Consider the following 14,076-nt stretch of genomic DNA (forward strand, 5'->3'; position numbering starts at 1 on the left):
TAAATTTGTGAAATCGGTACTGATTTTTTGGTGAAAGGTGGTCGAAACATTTTGCACTTATCTGCTAATTTGGAAGAAACGGCTCGGCCGATCGTTGCTCAAAACTAATCAATGCGAGTCCTCATCGAGTTTGATCAAACGGCTTTGAATTTTTTGAATTTTAAGCATTTTAGAGAAAACGTTGACAAAACGGTCAAATGTTGGCTTACACACACATACTTTTTATGATTTCGAATCTTGACGAATCAAAACGACTTGAAACGTCGAGAAAACTTAAAATTAGCAAATCGGACAACAACCTTTTAAGAAAGGTAAAAAGTAAGGGCTTGTAAATGCTTTAAAGCGTTTGCATACATCATTAGGGGCCATCCATCAATCAGGTGACACCTAAAAGGTTTGACAAAAAATCACGAAATATCAAAAAATTTTATTAACAGGAATTTAAAAAAAAAATCCAATAATTTTCCAAAAAATACCTTTAAACACACGTGATATTTGGCGGGTGTTTTTTAATTTTTACCTAGATTACAAACATCTTTTCAATCAACACAATAAGAGATACCAATGGGTGAACTCTATTTTAGTCATAACAGAACATATTGTCATTCATAATTAATAAATGATTTTTCTATTTTATAAAACAAGATTGTAATTGAATCTTGAGTAACAAAAAAAATGACGGGGGTAGTGGGTTTAATTATAAATACCACCAAATATTACAAATGAGGAGGGTGGTTGAAAAATGTTTGAAAAAATATCACGTGAGTAATGTACGTTTCTTTATTTAAATATTATGTAATAAATAATTTATTGAATTGTCCTGGGCTGTTGGTAGTGTCTTTGGATGTATGTTCTGGATCACCAGTACGACCAGGAATTGTAATGATAGGCTGGACCCGAGCGGTGAACAGTTGAATAGTTGTTGAAATATTATATTTGTGATGTGGACTCTCCAGAGTCGGCGATTTGATAGTAATTTGTAAACACACTTCTTACTTTGAATGATACTTTTATTATTCACTATTATTACAATTAATATTTATTGATAACCTTTTGGTTATCATATCAGCAAAGACTACATTTTATTGAATACTATGTCTGGCTCCAAGCTTGACTCTAAGCTTGACTCCAGGTTTGACTGACTGTCTAACTTTTGTCTAACTCTTATATACTAATTTATTGTTTACAACCTATTTACAAAATCCAACAGTAAGCACTTCCGATGCCCGCGTAACCTACATATAACTAGCAACGCGTTTTGTAATTATTAAACAAAATAATGATTCGAATTGTTATTACAGTTCATTATATTATAATACAAGCGAAAAACATGAAACTTCAGTCTAGTTTTAATGAACTTTTCACGTAAAATACCTGTGAAATGATACGTTTTAACATGTTTAAAGTTTACTACCCCTTTAGAAGTCGCGACAATATTACATTACCCCGTAACAAAATTATTTTAACATTTCTAATTCAGTATGCACACGTTCCAAATGCTTCGTCACCGTGAATTATTTCCACCTTTCGTGCCATTTCCTGAGCAATATATGTCGAAGAAAAGAACTAGTTAAGTGATGACTCAAGTTACAATATAAATTTGTACGATAGTAAGGTAGGGGTAGGGGGTGCATGCATTTCCGACAGGAAGTGTCAGCCAGGACGTGGTTCACGTGACTTCGGGGTGGAATAACCAGGGAGTAACCAGCGCGTGGCTGTTGACTCATTGCTTGCAAATGAGGCTAATGCCTGTCACTATAATGTAATGTAAAGCATTGTCATGGAGGGTGGAAATATTTTACGAGTCAAAAATTTGTTCTATATATTTATGGAAATATTTATGTACATATGAAGCGGTATATGTGGAAGGTAACGTGTTTCACATTATTTATCTAGAAGTTTTTGTAACAAAATAAAAATAATAATAGTCTACCCGAAGGCAGGTCCATGGTATGAGAGCACCACAAAATCAATGATTTTCTTCCTCTCTTTTGTTTGTAACTTTGTAGCAAAATGATAAACACATTTTCTAAAATATATTTTCCATGCTATAATAGGTTCAATTCTGAACATCCTATTATAAATACATAATATTTTATGTAAATCAAAAACCATTTTATTTTTATATATAGGGTGTCCCAGACCTTGACGTCAAGCCGAAACGGGGAGAGTATTGACCTTAATTGTCCTTAAAAAAATTAGATAAAAAATTATTTTACGTAGTTTGGAAATTTATGAGCTTTTAAGTGCGACTTAGAGCTCTGGTGTAATTTTGACCATTTTTTGGTTATCGAGGTTAATCTTTACTAAATTAGTTCATTTAAACCTTTTAAACTGTGACTGATGAGAATCAGACAATATCTATTTTTCATACCCCTATTTCATAGGGGCCCTATGTGGTGAAGGTTGGCCATCCTTTATATGATTTTTTTTAATTTTTCGGACTTATTTTTTTATAATTTGTAACTAAAAAAAAACACTTTTATCTTTCCACCCTTTTAGCACAAACCCCAATATGGTAATTATCATTTTAGTATCCCAATAATTTTTTATCCTGCTTATTTCAATCAATGATTTTTTTCCACAGATAATCGATTAAGATTTTCTTTATCTTATAAGAAAGCTTAAATTCAACTTAGAAGAAAACTTATTTTTAATTGAGGATTGTTTACTCCTAATATATTTTTTTTAATTTTGGGACCAATTTTTTATATATTTTTTTATGATGTGTAATTCAAAAACACATATGACTCTAAATTTTTATTTTACTACCTTCAAATACCATTTCGTATTTTTAGTTATAATTCATTTTAGTAATCGAATAAAATTTTATTCTGCATTCAGTTGGTTAATGGTTTGCACTGAATTTAATTGACATTTTCAAGTATAAAAAAGCTTAAATTTCACTTCAAAAAACAATTTATTTGTATCAACGGCATCAAGAATCTGCCCCTAACTCTTTTTTTAATTTAAGAACTACTTTTTTTAATACAGAAAAGTAGATGCAAACTCTACATTTTCACTTCATTTCCATACATACTGATTTCATAATAGTTGTTTTATTAATCGAATTATTTTTCACCCCTCTAGAAAATTATTTTTATAAGGGTTGTCCAATCCTTACACTTTTATTTTAGAAGTATTTTTTATTTTAATATATGTTATTATATATTATATATATTTAATTTTCGGAAGCTGTATTTTATAATAATATCGTCACGAAAGGTGTTGTTGCAATTTTGGTTGGAAATGATATATATGAAGAAATTCTGGAAACTGTATATTAAATGAATTTTCACAATAAATTGATATTAATATTACACATATATTAATTACAGAAAATATATGTATTTTATATATTCATATATGAAAGTTTGTTTATATTCATATATGAAAGTTTTTTTATTTTTTTAATATATAATATTCTCTATTTATTAGCTATTATTTTTTCGATTTATCTAAGAGACTATTATGATTCAAGAGTTTATAACAGAATACATTTTATAAGGTTTTTTCCAAAAATAAATAAAAAATTGCTATAACTTATAAAGACAAAGTGAGTTAGTTGTGAACTCCCTTGTCTTGAAAGCAATTTCTTAACCATCTATATCCCAATCAAACTCTATCAACACTATGTATAATAATAGTCCTGCAGTTAAATTGAATTATTTTTCTCAAAGTAGAACAATAAAAAATAAATTGCTCAGATCTATAAATGATAAAAATATAATCTGTAACTCACTTAACTTAATCCAAAGTTATTACAATTCGATTCGATATCTTACCACATGCAAATTATATCACCTTTCATGCACGCTATTCACAACTCATGTGCTACTTAACCCTTATATAGAAAAAATACATAATAATAAGTTTACGTTATCCTATTTTTGATACGCAATTCAATTTTATATTAAGCTTATCATATATTTTATGTTAAGTCGTAAATGATATTTAAATCGTTGCAGGTGGTGCAATTTGTATGGAGCTTTTGACACCGCGTGGCTGGGCAAGCGCCTACACGGTGGAAGCAGTCCTCATGCAATTTGCAGCCAGCATTGTCAAGGGGCAAGGCAGAGTCGCTAGAAAATTCAAAGGAGCCAAAGATTTTAGCAGGTAATTGATAAAAAATATTATCTAATTATAAGCACGAAAGTGTTTCAACTAATGTCTATATTTATATATTGTAAGGATTTTATACAAATTGTAAAAAAACTGCAAAGGAACTGATAAGTTGATTATTTCCTACAACCCTGTCTTTTTTGCATTATGTTATTAGTTGAGTATGTAATTTACGAAAAGCAAGGTACACGCAAAACCCGTATAACACAATATTTTTACAGTGATAAGTTCGTTATTTTCTCGACAACCAAGTGTCCATTTTTGCATCATGTTATTAAATTAGTATCTAATTTACCAAAAATAAGGTACAGGCAACCACCGAATAACACGGTATTTTTATAACACGAATTCGCTCTAACACGGTTTGAGAATTGAGGATATCCCCTGTTAACACAGTACTTTTATAGCTCTATATCACTCTAACATGGTTCAAGAGTCGAACAAACCCTTAATAAAATAAAACAATGGTAAAATCTATTAAAACAAAGTAAATTCCATTTATAATTAGTAAAATTTTTGTACAATAGGTCAATAAAAGTCATGAAACTAGTGCAAAAGCTATAACTCATTTGACATTTTTATTAGAGCTCATACATTCTATAGAAAAAAAGGTCTAAGCTTACCCGAATAGTTACTTATTATCATATATTTCTTAAATGAAGATAATTCAAATAAAATGAGCACACAATTTTGTATTAAGCGTCTATAAATTAACACATAAAGATCATTTTACTATAAACAATCAAATGCAAAACAGATTTTTGCAAAAAGCATGGATTTGAAGGTAGTGCAGAAAAATGCTTAGAGGATGAGGATATCTTGTCAAGAGAAAAATCACTTGCATTGGATATTATTCAATTATTTTAATATATATTACTTCTCAAGAACAATTAATAAATATACAAATATCTATTATGAAATTATAATATGTATCATATGTTTTTTTTTTTGAACATTTGGAACGTAGCCCTCTTTTTGTACTAGTCCTTATTTTCGTAAAACGCGGTACTTTTTCCGGAACGTAACTCTCGTGTTATATAAGGGTTACCTATATTTTAAAATGAACAGAAGATATCAATAACTGAACATACGAAAAGCTCATAATTAATTTATTCAAAGCTTTTCTTTCCTATTTAAATGGATGAAAAAAATAAAGTATATGTTGCGGTTTGATATAGCATTTTTATCAAGCTTACAGAAGATTTAGATAATGATTACTTTTAAATATTTTTATTTATAACTTTGTGATAAAAATATGTAATAATTAACATATTTGTTGATTACAAAATAATTATAAAAAATTTAAACATGATGTTCAATTTTTATAAAATCACTTAATAATTGCAATAAATTTTAAATTGAATATTTTGCCTAACCTTTTCAACCGTTTTTCTGAAACAAAATGTAGCAGGATATAGTGCATATATCGAATTTTAATGCATATATTGAATAATAGTGCATTTTCAAAAATGTGTAATATTTCATTGCGTTGTAGTTAATTTACAAACAGCGCTTACTTTATTTAATAATTTTTTTTTTATTGATGTACTATTTTCATATCTCAGTCAGACAGAGGTGTCTGGTATTGGCATTTGACTATCTCATTATACATTAATATACTATTTATTATAATTAAAATGTCTTTAAGTATCTTTTCAATCTTCTTTGTCTTCAATTTCCTTATAATATTTCTTTATTTTCCTTTTAAAGTTATGGTCTTCACTGGTCATCTTAACATCGATTGGCAGTTCATTTTATTTTATTTAATTTTTAAATACCTTTACATGTAGCAAATATTTTTAATGTAGTTTATTATTTTCCTAGGAGGTCTGCAGAAGAAGCTTTCAGATCACTTGTTAAAACTCACGAGAAATATGGATGGGTAACACCAGCATTATCAGATGGTTAAACATCGTCCACGCCAATATTGAAATGTTCAGCATTCGGTAAGCTACATTCCTGCTCAATAAATGGATCTCAAACTTTATCATAGCCTAAAATGGCATGAATGTCATTTAAATATACATTGTTTCCATTATTCCATGTTTATAAACGATATATTGTTCACAAATGAAAAATTCTATATAAGAATATTATTGTAGACAAATGAATATATATAACTGTATCTCCCAGCAGTAATTCTGGATAACTTTCGATGTGTATTTTATGTACTGAGCTTCTCTCTAAGATGTTATTAAATATAAATATGTAACGATTTTTGTATATTTGCTTATTTATTCAATGGTGTATACTCATAGAAGTAAGTTTGATTTATGTATATTACATGTAACAAATATGTATATTATAAGAATATTCTAAGTATATTTAGTTTGTTTCATTAACTGATGCTTACTTATTAACTTAACGAAGAATAAACAATGTTTTCGCCAGAAAATCTGATTTGCTAGATGTATGTTTCCACGACGTTCCAAAACTTTCTGACCAGTTTGAAACCAAAATTGAAGTCGTGTTTGGTTAACGATTAACTTTATTAAGAGCAGTAGTCTGTAATTTTTGATGATTTATAAAACTGAGGAGCGTTTTAACTAGACCTAAGTAATATTTTAATTTTTGTCTAAAATCAATAGTTTAACTCTCTAGACTCTATTACATCTCTGTTATATTGCTATTATATAACATATATTCAATGTTATATTATGGATTTATTGGAATAGAGACCGTATGGCTATTACTATTCCCACATGTTACATAACGCACATTGCATAATGGAATTTTAGGGTAAGTTAAAGGTACAACTGATGAACAACATAGATAAGAACTGTTTCCTATGATTATAATTTATGCATGTATTCATTTTATTTTACAGAGCTATGGGTTTTCGATCAGGGGTTCCAGGTCGATAACCGGTTCGGCAATCTGATGTCAAGCAGCAGTAACATCGGTTTTCACTTGGACTAAAAGATATCTATTTATTTGCAAGTAAAAACAGCCCTTACCCGGCATTGCTGCATCAAAAAATAATTCGTCGGTAAAAAAATTGTAAAAATTAAATTAATTTTATAGAGAGGATAGATGTTTGCCTACTATAAATTTGACGAATGTAGTTAAGCAAAATATTATATAAACAGTTTATAAAATTCTTGAGTTCTGATTGCAGTTCAAATGAAAAAAAAAAGAACTAAATGCCTCCCTTTTTACTATTTATTTTTCATTTTTAAAGGTATGCTTATTCTTTAGGAACCTTGAAATATCAAAAACAAATTATAATTAAAATAAACACTAACTTAAAATTAATTATGTGTATACACACACACACACACACACATACACACACATATATATATATATATATATATATATATATATATATATACATTTACTAAAAATTATGCTATTGATATTTCTATGGATTATAGGTGCAGGACAGAAATTGTGAAATATTTTTGTTTGTTCAGGAATAATATAAATAATTTAGCATATTTGGAAATGCAATGAAGAGGATATTATACTAAATGTTGAAATAAGTTCGGTAAGTTCTATTGATATTTCTAGTTATTCACGTATAATTTAATAATATATTGTACAGAAATTTCAATAATATATTACAAAATGTGTAAATAGTTCTAAATGTCGGACGTTGGATCAATGTATTACAATTATTTAATGCAGTGAAAGATGCATAAAAGTGATAAAAACTTTACAACAATATTACAATACAATTTTTAGTGATATAACATCCGATTAAGATACATATATCAACTCCAAATTCAAGATTTTACGTAAATATTTTATAATATAATAATTTCAATTTAATTTACGTAATTTTTCACTGGAATTGGTTTCAATAACAAATTTGGCATATAAATTGCAGAAAATTCAATCGATTCTTATTAGGTTTATTGTCTAAAATCAAATTTCCCGCTTCATTCAATTGTCGATAAACATCTTGTCTCTCACTTCATTCTCATTCTTGACGCCATTATGCTACAGTTGCAAACATGTCTGAAAATGAAACTGTCTAGAAACTGACATTTCACACTTTTAGCATCATCCACATAAAAAATTTCTTAGTAATTAAACTCACAAAAATAATTATTGTATCATAAATAAAATTTTGTTTCAAACATGCTCATAAAAGTCAAGGTAAGGCAAGCACAGACCTTTTTCAATTTTGGATGATGTTTAGGTAAGAGGTTATATGATATGTGATATTTATTTATTTTCAGACTCTCACCGGCAAGGAAATTGAAATTGATATAGAACCCACAGACAAAGTGGAAAGAATCAAAGAACGAGTAGAAGAGAAAGAAGGAATTCCACCACAACAGCAACGATTAATTTTTTCGGGAAAACAAATGTAAGTTTTTAAAATACTACTTAGAATGAATAGTAGTAGATCATAAGAATATGAAAATCAATTATGCTCATGAAATTGGTATATTTATTGTATTTGACATTATGAATTACACAAAATGACTATAGATTTATTTATTTCTTCAATTAAGCCATTGAAACATAATAATCGATATAATAAAGATGCTACTTTGTAAAAAGTTACAAAAGTTATTGTCAAATTACAATATGAAAATGAAATTAATATAAAAATTTAAATGTTATCTATAAACAATGATGACCAGTTTCCCTTAACAATACATGTAATATATGTTTATGTAATTGTTTGGAATATTATATGTTATCTTAAAAGTATATATTATATCATTAATATATAATTATACTCGTTCAAATGACTTATATTTGAGAATTTAAGTTTATTTTCAAACACCGTACTTAAATTACTGTGTATATTACTTATTTAGTATCATATAGTTTTGATCGACCAAAGTTATTCTCATCTGTACTGAAATTTTTAAGTTAAGGTATATGAATTTTTGTTGCACAACACCAATATTTCAAAAGAAATCAAAAGTTTTGTTCTATATAGTTTTTATAGTTCATTGATTAGCATTTTGTTTTGTTTTAATTTTTTGTTAGTGTGTTTAGTTTTAATTTTTGCATTTTATAAGTATTGATTTTACTTTAATTTATAGGATTTTATTTAGGGCTTAGCTTCATCAGCAACATGTTTTTCTGTTTGATTTCTATTTTTTTCGTCCCTTATTTATACTTCCTTGCATGTTCTTAAGTAAATCAAATTACTTATTGCTCCTTAATAATAATTGAAATCTTGAACACATTTTATATTTACTTAGTGAATTAATTTTGTTTTATTTGTAGCTAGTTTTTATTTTCATACATTTAATTATTACAATACATTTTTATTTTTCAGGAACGATGATAAAACAGCACAAGATTATAAAGTCCAAGGGGGATCTGTTTTGCATTTAGTACTTGCACTTCGAGGAGGTCAAAATTAATAGAAGTGACATTTTACATATTATTTCAATATTTTTTAAATTATATGGATCATCATAAATAAATTAAGTGAACTAATTTATCTCAATAATTATTGTGGTAATTATTAAATTTCAGATTTATTAACTATCGACTAATTTGTTAATATTGAGTTCTGTTTCTATATATCTAATTAGCAGTTTCAATGCCCACTTAAGAAATCTTTGTTGACACAGCATTTTAGATTCTTGGTATTTATTAACTGCTTTAAATTTAAAATTTCTATAATTATTTTTCTCCTAAAATGTAGCTTGACAGGTTTTTTTTTATAAATATTTACCTTAAAATATGGACAACATTGGTACTAGTTGAGACACATTATACGAGATTTTGTATGGTTTTAAGTTTGCATTGAACATTTTTCGTACTAAATTGATTCTACAAAATTCAATCTACCAAGGGAACAGTCACATCCGAGAATAAAATTCTGCTCAAATTCTGCTGAAATGTCAGGGGTAATCATTTAGAATATTTAGTTAAAATAAATATGTAATTTATTGTTTTGGGATATTTTAATAAGTTTTGATGACTGAAATATTATTTTAACGTTAATATTATTATAAATAAGCTAATAAACAAACAGTGGAGACAATAGTAAATGTGCAGACTAAATACAAAAATTGAGAAATTTAGGTACTTGTAAAGGGCATTTTAATTTAATGTATTTTACAATATAAGCCAGCAATTTAACTATTGATTAATAATTTTCATAATAATATCAATATTTAATTCATATATAATAATAGTATTACTATTTAATTCATGCAGTACTTGATACAAAATCAAATTTATTGCTATTTATTACATTATTTACATGGCTATTTCTTGTTAATAGATAGTCGTCGTATATTCTTAAAAAAAACATAAATTGATGATATATGAGCAAGTGCAATTATTTTAATAAGGTGTTTTTGGTATTTTTAAAATAATTTTAATATTTGTTTAAAATTTTTAAAGTTGATCAAAGTTTGCGCCAAAGTTTGACAGCTCTAAAAGCATGGCTGCCATTTATTTGTAGGTTAAGTATGTTTATGTCTAAAACGTAAAATGTAAAAAAAAATAAATTTACTTAAATTAAAATTATTACATGTTATAATTAACAGAAAAAAATGTTTTAAACGTTGACTAAAAAAATTGTGCAACATGGGCGATAATAAGTGTATTGATATTTTAGTACAGTTTAGTAAATCAGGTAAATATTATTCCTCTAATATTTAGATGTATTTTTGTTGATTGTTAACATTTCTTTAATTTATAGAATCACGGAGACTTCTTTCAGATTTTGAAGAAGTTATACTGAAATTAAATCTTCAATCTAATGATATAAAAAATAACAAGCAACATGTTATTCTACGTTATTTGAATTGTGTTTTTTATGAAATTAAAAATTTCATATCGAATAAGAATGAAATAGCTCTTACAGAACAAAAGTTATTAGAGATAATTTTAGAATATGTTGTTAAATTAGCTATTCTACCAAACCTTATAAAAGGATTAACTGTTATATCAGATCACAATTTATCTATTAATGATGATTTAAATCATGTTGAAACAGAGCAGAAGTATAAAATTTTATCACATGCTGTCGATGGTATGATAGATTTAATGTTTGGTTCTATACAAATGAAATCTATAATAGTAAAAAATCATATTGGTCATTTATTAGTTTCACTTTATCAGTTGTGCCATGCTCCAATACAAAAACCAAATACTGTTAATAAATCAAGTAATTTCATAATGACTGATCAGTTTTATGCTGAAATTAGTTGCAATCGTAAAAGACATTTAGACCAACTTGCTAATGTACATAGTGCATTAAGTAAAGTTCAAATATTTCAGCAATTAATGATGCTACTGTATAGAAAGGATAACAATATTCCTCCACTTTTCTTTCGTAGAATCATAGCTCAAGATTTATCAAATTTATTAATTTCTGAAGATGGATTAAAATATTTAATTATATCTCTCATACCTGATTCCAAGTACGATCCAGGAAAGCATTGGAATAATATCAATATGATAGTCAAAATAATTAAAACCAAACACATGCAACTAACAGAAGAGGCATATTTTCAAAATATATCTTTACAAATAATTAAAATTTTGAATGATAATGTTGATAATCTGGATTCTGTTCAAGCAATTTCAGCATTAGCTGCTATTAAAGAATTATCAAAAGATGAATCTTTGGCTACATATGCTACATCCATCATAGATAAAATTTCTAATTTTATACATGATGTGAGTCCAGAATCTAATGAAGATTCTTCAATTGCAAAAGTATTAAATATATTACATTTTTGCTTTGTGCAAGAATCGCAATGGAAATTGGATTTGCAAATGATAGAAAATAGCATTCATATTTTGTATGGTGTTATTTATGGTAAAAGTATTAATTTAAATGATACAGTTCAACATAAATCAAAAGATTTGTTTTATAATTACGTATCAGTGCTTCAACCTGAAAAGTTCCATAAATTATTAGAAACAATTTTAGAACAAGAACAATCTTCTAAAAAAATTAAAGAAAACTTGCTCAATGAATATGAAAACAATGTACAATTAATTATAAAGTCATTGATATTACTTTTTGAAAGTAAAAACAATCAAAAACATATTTACCTGTTATTTATCTATATTTTGAAAAGTTTATGCAATAATTCCATCAACCCATTAGCGAAGAAAGACTTAATAGAATCTTTGATGATTATTTCGGAAAAAGAATATATACAAGATATGATTATTATAGACACTGATAGTCTTATTAATGTATTGTTAACAATTTTGGAAGGAAAGATTCAATGTTCTAGTTTCTCAGAAGAAAATAGTGAACTGATAAACATTTGTTTAATGTTTTTAACAACGATTATGCATAATTGCAATAATGATAGTTTAGAAAAAGTTCTTCAATTAGTTAGTAAATTGAGATCTGTAAATTTGTCACAAGAAATGAAACTTTTGATCAATGAGATACACAATAGTATATCAAGGAAGTTAAATAATGTACCACTTGGTAGGTACGTAATGTTTTCAATATTTTGTACATATTTTACTAATGGAACATATTTTTAGATACTCATTTTAGTTCCGATGATTCTGACTCTAGATATCATAAGGCTATTAATGATGTTTGTGATGCCTTACTTCCGGTGAGAGCACATGGAATTCTGGAATTGGGAAAATTAATTCACGAGAATGATAATGAAGCAATTGCAAAGAAGCATGCTATTTTGTGTATTTTGCAGGTAGAAACTATTTAGAATTTAAACTAACAGTATTAACTCATATAATTTAAACAATAAAAGAAAGAATATTATTTTTACTAAAAATTAAATATTTCAAAATTTTAACCTAATAATTTAGCTCATCTCTTCTATTTCTTTATATAAATTATTATAAAGATAACACTGTATTAAACATTGAAAAAAGATATTGCTTTGTACAGATTTTGTAGACAAAATGTTCTAATCTTCACATTTTTTTTTTATTAAATAGGAAAACCTCAAAAATGAAGATTCATATATATATTTAGCTGTAATAAAATCATTAACAGAAGTTTCCAAAGTATGTCCAGAAGATGTAATTGAATTGCTGACACAAGAATATTTAAATAATCGACATGATAAATTTCAGAAGGATGGAAAAGAAGAGCTAAGATTAAAAGTTGGTGAAGCATTAGTAAAATTAATATTTAATGCAGGTGCTTAATTCAGTTGCTAAAATATTAGAGATGGATTTTTATAATTATCTTATTTTCCAGAAAAATCAATTGTCCAAAAGTATAAAACAGTATTTCTTAATACTTTTCTGAGTGGCACACATGATGAGGATTTTTTGGTTCGATCATCAGCATTTTCAAATCTCGGCGAGCTTTGTAATAAATTAGGGAGTTCTATGGGAACTGAAATAATTTCAGAGGTATATATTATTAATATAAATACCTCTGATAATTATATATATTTATATTTATATTTCAGATATTAAACAAGGTTGAACACTGTATAGTCAATGAAAAATCACCAGAGGTCAAAAGATCTTCAATACTACTTTGTACACAATTACTTCGAGGTTTACAAATGAATGAAAACGAATCAGAAAAGAAATTAAGTTTGCTTGTTTTGAGACCTGCTCTCACTCCCTTATTAAGGTCTTTGAGGATATCATATGAAAACAATGAGGATGAAACTTTAAAGCTACATGCTCAACTAGCAATAGAGGAATTGGAAAATATGATAAAAGATTTCTTTAAACTGCTTTAGATGGAAAAGGATGTGAATAAAGCATATTCCTTCAACTTATTAATGTGTTTAAAGGTATTTAAACTGTTTTATTCACTTTTGCAAGTTATAAATATAATATTAATGAACTTTATGCACAATATATATAACAGTAAGCAAGATATTTAAAAAATTTTGTTTACTTATATAAGTTGTAAATATAATATTAATTAACTTTGTGTATAATATATGTGAAAGAAATTTATTATATATTTAAAATTGAATTTTTATTATAAGGTGGAAAATGTACAGTGATATTTTTATGGATTATATAATATATATTACTTGATAATATATATACTAT

General features: G+C 26.7%; 3 protein-coding genes across 5 annotated transcripts in view; all 3 read left to right on the plus strand.

The window, feature by feature from the left end:
* Positions 1 to 6,252, plus strand: part of LOC113365715 (ubiquitin-conjugating enzyme E2Q-like protein 1) — an 86,919-nt gene extending 80,667 nt beyond the window's left edge. Inside the window, exons 5-6 of one of the 2 annotated variants that reach the window (XM_026607238.1) lie at positions 3,969 to 4,116; positions 5,947 to 6,031. In XM_026607238.1, the coding sequence (XP_026463023.1) occupies positions 3,969 to 4,116; positions 5,947 to 6,031 (233 nt within the window). Of the gene's footprint in view, positions 1 to 3,968; positions 4,117 to 5,946 lie in introns of both variants that reach the window. The other variant, XM_026607239.1, reaches the window with a different exon arrangement.
* Positions 6,253 to 8,067: 1,815 nt separating this feature from the next.
* LOC113366687 (NEDD8) lies at positions 8,068 to 9,507 on the plus strand. Its single transcript, XM_026608344.1, has 3 exons — positions 8,068 to 8,226; positions 8,310 to 8,440; positions 9,371 to 9,507. The coding sequence occupies exons 1-3, from the start codon at positions 8,209 to 8,211 to the stop codon at positions 9,456 to 9,458; spliced, it is 237 nt and encodes a 78-aa protein (XP_026464129.1). The 5' UTR covers positions 8,068 to 8,208; the 3' UTR covers positions 9,459 to 9,507.
* A 2,809-nt stretch (positions 9,508 to 12,316) lies between these two features.
* Positions 12,317 to 13,755, plus strand: LOC113368022 (transport and Golgi organization protein 6 homolog). Of its 2 annotated transcripts, XM_026609588.1 has the most exons (6): positions 12,317 to 12,508; positions 12,568 to 12,740; positions 12,991 to 13,059; positions 13,129 to 13,195; positions 13,256 to 13,413; positions 13,473 to 13,755. In XM_026609588.1, the coding sequence occupies exons 1-6, from the start codon at positions 12,346 to 12,348 to the stop codon at positions 13,752 to 13,754; spliced, it is 912 nt and encodes a 303-aa protein (XP_026465373.1). In that variant the 5' UTR covers positions 12,317 to 12,345; the 3' UTR covers position 13,755. The 2 variants fall into 2 exon arrangements, with proteins under 2 accessions (XP_026465373.1, XP_026465372.1); XM_026609587.1 differs by having other exon boundaries at positions 12,991 to 13,195.
* The last annotated feature ends 321 nt before the right edge of the window (positions 13,756 to 14,076 follow it).

The sequence above is a fragment of the Ctenocephalides felis genome, unplaced genomic scaffold (genome assembly GCF_003426905.1).
Source record: "Ctenocephalides felis isolate EL2017-DRISC unplaced genomic scaffold, ASM342690v1 CF-g0.4_SCAFFOLD_01170, whole genome shotgun sequence".
NCBI classification, from domain to species: domain Eukaryota; kingdom Metazoa; phylum Arthropoda; class Insecta; order Siphonaptera; family Pulicidae; genus Ctenocephalides; species Ctenocephalides felis.

What these genes read in the sequence shown, in the direction of transcription:
- LOC113368022 (XM_026609587.1), top strand. Translation starts at nt 12,346, where the DNA reads ATGTTTTTAACAACGATTATGCATAATTGCAATAATGATAGTTTAGAA. An exon ending in AAAATTAATATTTAATGCAG is followed by an intron (nt 13,196 to 13,255) that starts GTGCTTAATTCA and finishes CTTATTTTCCAG; the next exon opens with AAAAATCAATTGTCCAAAAG. An exon ending in GAACTGAAATAATTTCAGAG is followed by an intron (nt 13,414 to 13,472) that starts GTATATATTATT and finishes TTTATATTTCAG; the next exon opens with ATATTAAACAAGGTTGAACA.
- LOC113366687 (XM_026608344.1), top strand. An exon ending in ATTTTTTCGGGAAAACAAAT is followed by an intron (nt 8,441 to 9,370) that starts GTAAGTTTTTAA and finishes TTTATTTTTCAG; the next exon opens with GAACGATGATAAAACAGCAC.